General features: G+C 35.8%; 1 protein-coding gene and 1 pseudogene across 10 annotated transcripts in view; both read left to right on the top strand.

Annotated features, from left to right (window-relative positions):
- Window positions 1-12,313, top strand: part of SEL1L2 (SEL1L2 adaptor subunit of SYVN1 ubiquitin ligase) — a 159,449-nt gene that overhangs the window by 49,688 nt on the left and 97,448 nt on the right. For all 10 annotated transcript variants that reach the window (XM_073878413.1, XM_073878412.1, XM_073878411.1 and 7 more), the window contains exon 3: window positions 1,585-1,753. In XM_073878413.1, the coding sequence (XP_073734514.1) occupies window positions 1,585-1,753 (169 nt within the window). The remainder of the gene's footprint in view (window positions 1-1,584; window positions 1,754-12,313) is intronic.
- LOC112827972 (divergent paired-related homeobox-like) lies at window positions 5,107-5,643 on the top strand (annotated as a pseudogene).

The following is a 12,313-nucleotide window of genomic DNA, read 5'->3' as shown; positions in this document are numbered from 1 at the left end:
ACTAGATGATTTCATTCATGTGAAAATCCAGAAGAGGGGAATCCATTGAGACAAAGCATAGATTAGTGGTTGTTGAAGCTGGGGTAGGGAGAATGGGAGAATAGGGAGGCTACTAACTAAAGGACTCATGGTTTCTTCTCAAGGTGATAAAAATGTTCTAAAATTGACTGGAGCTAGTCCCACACTTCTGTGAATAGTCTAAAAACCACTGAGTTGTACACTTTAAATGTACAATTATACATGTATAATTATAGTATGTGAATTATATCTCAATAAAGCTGGTTTAGTGTTTGTTTGTTTGTTTTTTAAAGATTTTATTTATTTATTTGGCAGAGAGAGACACAGCGAGAGAGGGGACACAAGCAGGGGGAGTGGGAGAGGGAGAAGCAGGCTCCCCGCTGAGCAGGGAGCCCGACGCGGGGCTCAATCCCACGACCCCGGGATCATGACCGGAGCCGAAGGCACACGCCTAACAACTGAGCCACCCAGGCGCCCCCGGTTTTTTTTTTTTTTAAAGTCCTTACGTGACTTCATGTCCCTGCATGCTCTAACCTCTGGGCCACACCATTCTGATGCCTTTGCTACTACTGAGGAAAGCATTTTAAGCATTCCAGATAGTGCTCTTGAAAAGAGGGAGTTTAAATTGTGATATTGTATAAAAAAGCAAACAAATAAAAACCTTTACTCTTCTTGGAAGTAGTGGTTGACAAATAAAAGAATTTTTTCAGTCTCTAAATATAATTTTCCCTGAAAAAGTATATATGTAAATCATGAATATGTATCTCCATAAAGCTTTTCAATTTTCTCTCTTAAAATCTTCATTATTTTCTACTACTCAAAAGCAATCCTTCCAAATCCCTTTCCTTAGTTAAAATAGATTAATTATATAACTTCTAGAAAGTACTTTGGGAAACATTTTTTTACATTTTTCTCCATACAGTCAAGATTTTCTATACTATCCACCCATTATAAATTTGTTGTGATGTGTAAGGAATACCAACATCTTCCTTTTTTTTTTTAACTCACACAATTGGTATTACCATGACAACTTACCAGAAGGGTAAAATTGGTTAAATTCTCCTACTATTTTATTTTATTTATAACATTTAGTTTTTAATGTGTGGCTCTGCAGTTCAGATGAAAATGCGATAGGTTTAAAAGGCTTTTATCATAAAATATATGAATTCTTAAAGTGAAGTAAGTCATCTATCATTTGGATTTAAAAAAAGCAGCAATTAGAGTGATTGCATTAAATAGTATTTTTAACATGAGCATATAACATTTTCATGTTCTTTTTTTTTTTTTAATTTTCATGTTCTTGTTTCATTTTGAAAAGTTACCCATGAGGGGCACCTGGGTGGCTCAGTCGTTAAGCGTCTGCCTTGGGTTCAGGTTATGGTCCTAGGGTCCTGGGATCAAGCCCCTGCTCCACAGGAAGCCTGCCTCTCCCTCTCCCACTCCCCCTGCTTGTGTTCCCTCTCTCGCTGTCTCTCTCTCTCTGTAAAATAAATAAATAAAATCTTTTAAAGAAAGAAAAAGAATAGTTACCCATGAAAAAATGAGCAAAAATCTTTTTCTTTGTAGGTATCAGCGAATGAACTCAAACAATTTTTATCACACATATTGGAACGAAGAAAACTGATTAAAGTGATCTATCAAAGAGAAAATGCCTTAGGAAAAAAGAAGATTCAACGTAAATTAAGAATAAAAGGAATTCAAAATAAAGATCTCTCGAAAAGAAATAAAAATCATTGTGAGTAGGGGCATCTGGGTGGCTCAGTCGGTTAAGTGTCCGACTCTTGGTTTCGGCTCAGATCATGATCTTGGGGTCCTGGGATCAAGCCCCAGGTCAGGCTCAACATGGAGTCTACTTGAGAATTCTCTGCCCCTCTCTCCACACTCTCTTTCCCTCTCTCTCTCAAATAAATAAATAAGTAAATCTCTAAAAAAATGTTGTAAGTAGAATTCCCTCTACCATGTAAATTAAAAATGACTTCATGTAATCTAAAATAAAATTTTAGAGCTACTTTCTGAGAAGTCTTAGAATATAGTCATAAATATTCATATACACAAAAGCTTTAAATTTTTCAGCTTCTTTTAGATTCAGATTTTGTTCTGATGGTAATAAGCAAGGTTGATAATTAGGACTCCTGGATAAAAAAAAAAAGTCTCCAAAATTATGTGGATAAAACATTTATCAGTTATTCTGCTAATAGGAACACTCAGACTTTAAACAAAACCAAAATTAATATAGTGTCCTTTTTTTTTCTAGTCTAGCAATCTAAATCTCTCCCTAGTAAAGACATAGCCAGTTAATTGATAGATTTCTCTGGATGCAAGAAGGGTCTAGAAAATATAAACAATGTTTCCATAGCTACTATGTACAGGAGTTAACTGACCCTCAATTATAAAATTTAGGAATCATTTCTAGCATTTAAGTCTGTTTCATGAAAGCTTTCTCTTTTGTAACAGGTTATGTATGAATTGCTATTTTATTAACATCTTATTTAAGAGAGGGAAACTTCTTTGGCAGAGAAAAATTAAGGATATCAGTTTTTAATGGCATTATAAAAATATGTACATATCTTAAATTTATTTTAAATCTAAATCATATACATTGAAACATTCATTTGACCAGTTTTTGACATAGAAATATGACTTGCCTTTTATTTAGCTTTGGTCTACTGATTGGCATTTGTAGTATAAACCACACTCAAATGCATCATCCATGATCTCCCATCTCAAATTTTTAATGAAACAAGGAACTAAAGACACTTATGGAACAATCTGTGAGCAGAATCCTTCCAAATATTTGCAGACTTTTTCCTCAGTCATTTATAGATGCTTCACCTACAATTAAAGTGGATAACTTTTAATGGCTCTCCTTTATCAAGTTTTCTCACTGTTTTTCAATAACGTTATATAGAAACACATTTTCTTTTTGCACTTAGGTGTAATCAGTTTACATGGTTTTGTTTTTTGGTCTATTATTGTCTTTTTTTAATTTTTAAAATTTTTTAAAATTTTGTTTTATTATGTTATGTTAGTCACCATTTAAACATCATTAGTTTTTGATGCAGTGTTCCATGATTCATTGCTTGCGTATAACACCCAGCACTGTGAATTGTGTAAGACTGATGAATTACATGTTTTTTAGTTAAATTCCATAGTTATAAACAGCAAAACTGGCACAGATAGGTTTGGGAACCAATACTCCTGATCTTTGGTAAGCATGCAAGGTGGGGGAACAGAAATGTACACATTTACTAAAGAGAATGCCACAATCTGCAAGCATTCAGTATGCTCTGGACATCAGTAATAAGTTGGATAGAAGAAATGAAAAGTATTGATTAATTTGGCAAGTAAGGTAGGTAGAGATTGTTGAAGGAGCTTCTGCTGTCTAAAAGAGTAAATAAATGAATCACTATATTGTACACCTGAAACTAATATAAAACTGTATGTTAATTATACTGGAATTTAAAAAATAAGACAAAAATTAAAAGGGAAAGTAATGCCACCCTTCAAAAAAGTACTCTTTTCCTTATATGGAAGTGGTTATATTACACCTAAGAATAATAAATAACAAGCTATTTCTAATTAAGCATTTTCCCTATTGCTTTAAGTGTTTTACCCAATTTTAAGATAGGTTATATTATCTCTACTTGATAAGATGTGAAACCTGCAGCACAGAGCAATAATTTGCTTAACATCACAGAAAATAGTAGGAAAACTAGAATTTGAACTCAGATGGTCTGGTGCCAAAGTCCTCTAGCTTTTAGCCATTATGCCATATGCCTCTCACAAAAGTAAGCTAACAATATCAAGAAATTTTAATCTCATGCTTCTCAATATGGCTTTGAGCAAATATGGAACTATATGATAAAGATGATGCAATTTCCTGAGGACCAAATTTACCTGAAGGTTTAAAAGGGAAGTAAATAATAACAAATAGTTGAAAACATCTTTATTTTAGAACTGACAGCTATAATGTATGCAATAGATTTCAAAATTCATATTTTGATATCATACCTAAGACTTCAAAGAAATGCCTTCCTGTTTTCCAGACCTCCAGAGAATGTACATGCATTCATCACAGGCTATCTAAATGTCCTAAGGACGTTTAAGAAGCCCTGTCTTATAACAATCATAATATCCATTTCTGAAATTTACATAAATCAGAAAATGTTTCTTTCTGACAGAAATACATCTAGAAAGGTGATCATGGCTAATAAAGGCAACAGATAGAAATTGAGAACTAAGGGATTCCGGAGGAGAGAGAGGTTAGTTTTGGAGCTGGAAGGACTCTTATTGATTCCAGTTGGTAATTTTTTTATGAGAGTCTTGCTTTGATAAAGATTTTTAATTTTTCTAATTTTAATATCTTAAGAGTATTTTCCTCCACATTTATTCCAAAAGACTGCTTCACTGCTTAGTTGAAGAGTTCTAGATATGACATAAAAATATTGATATGTGTGTTAACTTGAAGTATCAGGTAGAGTTCTGACAGGAAGCAAATGGCACATTTAAATTGAGTCATTTGAGACAAGTTTAATAAAGGGTCTATTTCTAAAAGTGTAGACAGGATGTAAGGAAACTGCAAAGTAATCCCCAGGCTAGTAACACCAATGGAGCTAGCAACCCTGGGCCTAAACGGTCACAGGCAGTAGTGGCTACTAGAATGCTGAGAAGGAAACCAGGAGGTATGTTGGAGAGAGCTCTCTAACAGAACTATGACCTCAGGACAAGAGATAAAGCCAGCCTGCAGCAAACCAGATTGGGGAGCCAGGGAATAAATATCCCTACCTCACTCTCTTCCCTTCATACTTCCTACTGGTGCCTTTCAACCAAACTTAATCAGAAGCTGGAGGGGAAGGGAGCCCATTGATGCAGTCCATATGGGTTAGTGTCCCAGGGCATAGAGCAGGATGGAGTGGGTCTAGAAAGGCGAATAAGTAGACATGCAACACACCGGGTTTTCTAGACAAGGGAAATTAGCATGAACTACAAGTATGAGGACTTTTAGTGCCATACAATAGAAGCATAGGTATTAAAAGTAAAATTGCAGTCTTGACACAGGACCAGAGCATGGGGATCCAGCTAGATGGGATGGCAGGCACAGGGGACCTTCCTAAAGGAAAGGATCAGAAACATTCACAAAGGAAACGAACCATGTTCACTGAGAAACAACTGGCAGATTTAGAATTCTTGTTCAGCAGGAACCCATACCCCGCTCCCAGCCTTCAGAAAGAAATGGCCTCGAAACTGGAGATACATCCCACCGTACTGCAGGTTTGGTTCAAGAACCACAGAGCAAAAGTCAAGAAAGCCAAACAACAGCAATTAGCTGGGGTGGAAGTCAAGACCAGCTCTTTCAAGAGACACACGGATGCCGCTCCAGGAGCCCCCGATGGTGCCTACCCTGTTTCCCTAGTTTATATAGATCACCCCATACCTTCCTTCCAACTCAGCATATGCTCCAATTTTAAGGCTCTCTCAGACCATCCTTCTGGCCACAAAATAGTCCATTTCGGCTGCTGCTGAGATCCTAACATCTACTCCCTATGTCCCATTACGGAATCCCAAATTCTTTCCACAAGCTTCACTGCTAATTCTTTGGGTTCTTCATCTCCACAAAGAACCTAGTGAGCAAAGCCAGACACAAAAGTTCACCTACTGTAACGATTCTCAATGATTCCAGACAAGAGACAGAGTCAGGATCTACGCAACATGGAGGCATTTCAGAAACGGGCTTCGTGGGAAAAAAAAAAAAAAAAGACCCACAAGTGCCCCTGGGGTGGAACTGAGTGGCAAGAGTCGCTCAACAAACTATTGCGATGGGGATGTTTCATGTTGTAATTCAGATGGCAGGAACCTGCATGTATGAATTCATCCAAAGACACAGAACTGTAATATTGTATAACATACACCACAAAAAAAAAATCATGTGACAGGACGGAAGCATCAGCTAATGCCACTGGCAGTAACCATTTTGCAATATATAAATGTATCAAATCAACACATCATACACCTTACACTTATATCTCAGTAAAGCTGGAGACAACTTTTAAATTATATCTCAATATATACAATGAGAAAAAAAAAAGTAAAATTGCAGAATCTTAGAATTAATTGGGGAAATTTGGAGGTTATCTAGTCTAATATCTTTCATCAGATATTTAAGGCAGCTCCTAGGTAGATGTCTGTGACTAAGCTCACAATATCATAAAACACAACTTATGACGTTATTTAATACATTTATTTCTTATAGAGTTATTAACATTAAACCAGATCCACTTCCTAACAGTGATCTTAGGTGTTAGTCTGTATTAAATTATGGCAGTGGGAGCTGGACAGAACAACCCCTCTGTGGACTCCTCCACTGGAGTTGTTGCCCTCCCTCCCCAAATAGTGAAGCTTGTGCATATTGTTTCTAAGATCCTGTTTGTTGTTTTGGGCACCCACTCACAGTGATGATTCTTAACAAGCTTAGAGCAAATTGAAATCTTTTTCTCACCTAAAAGTACTAAGCCAGTGTATCAGTCAGGGTTCAACTGGAAAAAAAGAACCAGTAGGAGATATATATTAAAGGATTTATTACAAGGAATTGGCTGATTTGATTGTGGGAGCTGGCTAGGCAAGTCCGAATCCATAAGGGAGTTTGTCAAGAAGAGCAAGCTGGAACTCTCTGGAAGGAGCTGAATTCTTTCTTCTTCAGGGAAACCCCAGTACCATTCTTAAAACCTTTTAACTGATTAAATCAGGCAAACCCAGCTTATCTCCTTCACTTGCTTGTGGGTATTAATCACATCCACAAAATACCCTCACAGCAACAACTAGATTAGTGTTTGATGTAATAATAGGAGTGTAGCCAAGCCAAGTAGACAGATAAAATTGACCATCATAGCCAAATATCTCCTAATCTGTATGTTTTCATCTAAATTTTTGAATCTAGGTATAAGATTTTACACATGTCTATTACATTTCATTGTGTTTACTTTGGACTATTCCAACCTATCGATTACATCAATTAATTCATCAGTTATCGTCTCCTAGTTTTCTGTCACTCAAAATTTTGATATGCCTTCCAATCTTTTGCTCAAGTTTTTCTTAGAGGAGTTAGCAAGACAGGGCCAAGTTTAGAGCTTAGAGCCAACAATAATCTACCATAAATCTCTAGAATTATATATACCCACTAATCAACCAGGTAAAAATCTACATATGATGAGGTTGAGTATTTGTGGATAGAAGGTAGGCAAACATCGCTTCCTGATCCCCCACCTCCAGCTCCTCAAAGAGACCTGGTGTCAGCTGATTCCAAGTATTCACACATGGAAAGAAATTGCACTGCAGATCCAGGGAGAAGAATTTTGTTATTTTTGCAAGAGTGAAAAGAAAAGAGAATGGGAGAACAAATATGGAGAGAGCAGACATAAGGAGCCAGAAAGATGGTTATTGATTGTGCTAACAAGAAACCAGTAAAACTCCAAAGTTGGGAACCCAACTGATATTTTAAAATCAGTGATGCCTAAGATGACCATTAAAGTTGTTTTTGTTCTTGGAATTAATCATCTTTGCAATCTGCTCTATGAAATTGTTGGTAAAAATCTATATTCCTAATTAATGCTTTTCAAGAGTGAAGATTCTTTTGGGACAACTTGAAGAGCTGTTGGTTTCACTGTGGGTCCATGTGAGACAGTCCAGGAACAGTACCTCTGGAATCAGGAGTTAAGAAATTAGAGAAAGCCATGGAAAAGTAACCTGCTCTAGAGGGAGGGTTTGAACTTTAGAAGCTGTGGAATGAACACATGGTTATCAAGCTGGGTGAAAACCTTGTTCAACTCTACTCTCATTCCATTCCTGTTTCAGCATTTTGCACACAGGATATCATAAAAGATGGAGTATAGGTGTTTTATAAAAGTGCTGTTCCCCAAACTTACTAGTCCTCCAGATAAGAGAAGTGGGATTTAACCTCACATTCTCAAAAACCTTTCCTAATTCTTAGTGACCATGTCTCCTTAACTCAAGGCTCACAAACCATGTATAATAATCTATTAGAGAAATCAAAGGGATTAACATCAATCTGTTTCTAGAATATTAATATATTTCTCCACATCATGAAAACAGAGGAACTGTTTACCCAATTTCAGTCCTCTACCACTTGGCCCCCTACCTAGAATTTGTCAAATAATAACCAATAGCATTTGTACTCCCATTACTTCAAGGCAAGATCTGTGCCTGGCATTTTATCTGTCACATACTTAATATGAATCAATATTTGCTGATTAAATATTGATTCGTTAAATATTAATATTAACAAATATTGAGTTGAATTCCTTTTGTGTAGAGCTAGGATGTAAAGTCAGGTCTTCTAACTCCAATTTCAGCATTCTCTACAATATACTACACTAGAGGTGCTACAGAAAAATAAGAGAGCCTTACATTTTTAGAGTATATTTGAATATTGTTTTACAGTTGAACACAATGCTTTCACATCCATTCCAGTTTGTTTTTTAATGTCATGTTCATTTTCCCTCAGGGTATCTTATCACTATAACTTCAACAAGTAATTCTAAGTCAGAATTTAGTCTCATAAATTGTTAGCAAGACAAATCAATAATTAATCATACATTGGGAACAATGGAGCATATTCCTGCTGACAACTGGAACACTACCTTCTATGTCCTTCCTGACAGGTCCTTACTGGCATTTTTTTGGGGGGGGAATTAATTATCATTAATTTTGGTGATCAGATCAGATCACTAGATCACTACCATGTTCTTGGTTGGAGAAGGTTGTCTTGGAATCTTGTTTTAAGCTAGTCTTGCCATTTTTTTTTATCACTTCTAGGGTCTTTGACCAGCTAGGCTAAGTTTATCATATGTATTCCACTTTATTAACTTTTGGAATATATGTGGAGGACACTGTGAAGTGCCATTCATATCCCCTCCCCCCCTTCAATGAGATACTTGACCAATTACTGGAAGTGTAGTTCACAGATAGACTTCAGAGTGAAGGTGCTGTCTCAGGTGCAAAGAGAGCAACATAGCCCAAAGTTAGGCCTCCTTCCTGGGGCAGCCAACTTCCAATGACTAATCAGTTCAGGAACCTGAAGTCCTGACCATCTCAGCCTAACTTGGGATGCATTAGAAGAGACACTTTAGCTCCAGAGCACCCAGTGGGGTCAAGGCATCACAACTTCTCCCTCTGCCCAATCCAACTTTTTCCCCAGGGTGCTTCCCAGGGGCACTTCTTAATAAACATTCTGAACGCTTAGAGTTTGCTTATCAGGGAACCCCAACTGCATACCATTTAATACCTTTCCTATTACTGACATTTTTTCTTTAAATTAATACAAGTTTTTTGCAAATGAGTTTGATTTTAAAAGAAAATTACTAAAGATCTCCCATTCTAGCAAAATGGTGGACTAATTCAATATGAAAATCCTGCTGCTACAAATACCTAAAAATAATGCCTAAAATATGCCAAGCCCTCTCTCTCTCTTTCTCTCTCTCTTTCTCTTTCTCTCTAATGCAGAGCTGGGTTCACAGGAAACTGAAATCCCCAGGTGCTAGAAATGATGAAAAATAAGGATGTTAGTTGATGTTTTGGCAAACTGTGATCAGAGCTGGTAAAGCATGAGGATCAGATTTTAAATCCCAGGCTGGGAAAATCAAAAAGACATTAGGATTTTTGACAAAGCAGTTGGGATGAAGAGCTATGAATAAAACTGAGAGTTTTACAGAATTGTACATGCAGTGAAAGGGAGACTAGGGAAAAACATAAACCATCTACCATTGTATGAAAATATCAAGGAAACTCTTCCTCTATTTAGGCTTTCACAGGGAAAAACATCTCCCTGGGAAACCCTACATCACAACCCTGTACCTTATACAGATTTGAATTTAAATTTATGCTACCTGATTACCTGATTTTCTTTTTTGTAAATACGTTCATGTTAACATATAAAAATTTCCTTCCAAAGTAAGGTAAGTCTAGAAAATGACAGAAGCAACACAAAACCACTTTAGAAAAACATTCCCACAATTCCTACATAAAAAGTCTTGTTGGGGGTGAACTTACAAGAAAATTTTATAAAATGCACCAAGTTAAAAAGAAAAATCTACTCAGAAAAAAAAAGCTACCAGTGAGAGTCAGTTTGCATATACCTGCGCCCATATACACACATGTGCATAAGGCATAGCACCGCCAAGTTTGATATAGTAAAACAGTGATGTAAAAAAAATTATGGAATAAATATATTTTTAAATGGTTGAGAAACTATAAGAAAAAAGAGAAGGCATCATGAAAAAGGAATAGGCTTCTGTGCAAAAGAATCAAATAGAACTAAGAAAAATGAAAAGTATGTTCATTTAAATTAAGTGAGCTTAAATTAATGACTTAAATAGAAGATTAGACACTGTGGAAGGAAAGATTAATGAACTAGAGAAAGATCAGAAAATACTGCCCTGAATGCAGCCCAGAAAGAAAATATGAGTTTAAGGACAGAAACTCTTAGATTAAAATAAAAATGTCATAAATATATGCTGTTTGCAAGAGGTATACTTAAAACATGAAAGTTAGTTAATGGAAATGATATCATAGGCAATACTAAAAAGAAATCTGATATTAATTTCAGACAATATATAGACTTCAAGGTAAAGGCACAAATAGGGAGAAAGCTTCATCATGTAGTGTTCAAAGGAATAATTCACCAGAATGATACAATGTCTATGTTGAAAAATTCAGGAAAATCTATTAAACCATGAGAATTAATAGAGCTTGGCAAAGTTGCTGAATTTAAAAATTAATATATAAAAATCAATAGCCTTTCTGTATATGATACCAAAAAACAACTGAAAATGAAATTACTAAAATATTATTTAAAATAGCAATAAACACTAAAATATACCTAAGAATAAATCTAAAAGATCTATAAGATGTTTAAGAAGAGTAAAAGCATAAAACTTTATTGAATAATATAAAAAACACCTGTATAACTAAAGAGTTATTGTGTTTATGAATGGGAAGTCTCAAAATTCTAAAATATCACTTCTTGCCAAATTAGTTAGAAATTTCCCAAAGGGATTTTCATAAACATTGACAAACTAATTTTAAAAGTATATATGAAAACAAGTCTAAAGATAGCCAAGATACTTCTGACTTAGAATGAGAAGTGGAACTTGCCCCACTAGATTCTTACTATAAAATGATATTTGTATAAACAATATGATATTGACATATGGATTAAAAAAAGAAAAGAGTCTAGAATCAGTCCCATATATACAGGGGAATTTGGTATATGACAGGGGTGGCATTACAAATCAACTGGGAAAGAACAAACAGATTGTATGCAGGCAACTGATTCTCATTTGGAAGATTAAGATCAGATCCCATTCTCAGCTCATGCACAAAACTAACTTCTGGATGGATAAAAGATCTAAATATGAATATCAAGACTTTAATAATTTTAGAAAAAATGTTATGATATTGGCATAAAAAAGGAATTCTTAGAAAAGACAAAAGTAAGGGACACCTGGGTGGCAGTCGGTTAAGCATCTGCCTTCAGCTCAGGTCATGATCCCAGGGTCCTTGGATCGAGTCCCGCATCGGGCTCCTTGCTCTGCAGGGAGCCTGCTGCTCCCCCTGTTTGTGCACTCTCTCTCTCTTTCTCTGACAAATAAATTTAAAAAAAGAAGAAAAGAAAAGACAAAAGTAAAACCATGATGACAAAATTCATAAACTTAACTACCTTAAAATTAAAAATTTTAATAGGTATTTTTAATTATAAAGTGAAAAAAAAAGCCCCACAGACTAAAAGAAGATATTGTAACAAATAGAGTCAACAAAGAATTAGTATTTGGTTGTATAGAGAACACCTACAAATCAACAGGAAAACCAAGTAGAAAACTGAACAAAGGATACAAATAGACAATTCTTAGCAGAGGAAAAAAAACAAAGACCAATAAATATATTTAACTAGTAATTGCAGAAATGCAAGTTTGATAACAAAGATTTATCATTTCACAACAGATTGGCAAAACTTAAAGGTTAGACAACCCCATGAATGACCCAGAATTTAAGGAAATGAGAACCTTATATATTACTGTTGGGAGTATATGTTTGAGACAACCTCTTTGAAGAGAAATATAGGGGCGCCTGGGTGGCTCAGTCCTTAAGCGTCTGCCTTTGACTCAGGTCATGATCCCAGATGGATCATGGGGTGGAGCCCCTCATCAGGGTCCCTGCTCAGCAGGAAGCCTGCTTCTCCCTCTCCCACTCCCCCTGCTTGTGTTCCCTCTCTCACTGTGTCTCT

This window comes from Callorhinus ursinus, unplaced genomic scaffold (genome assembly GCF_003265705.2).
Source record: "Callorhinus ursinus isolate GAN/ISIS: 27379988/994484 unplaced genomic scaffold, GSC_fseal_2.0 scaffold29, whole genome shotgun sequence".
In the NCBI taxonomy this organism is placed as follows: domain Eukaryota; kingdom Metazoa; phylum Chordata; class Mammalia; order Carnivora; family Otariidae; genus Callorhinus; species Callorhinus ursinus.
This window is presented reverse-complemented; position numbering and strand designations above follow the sequence as displayed.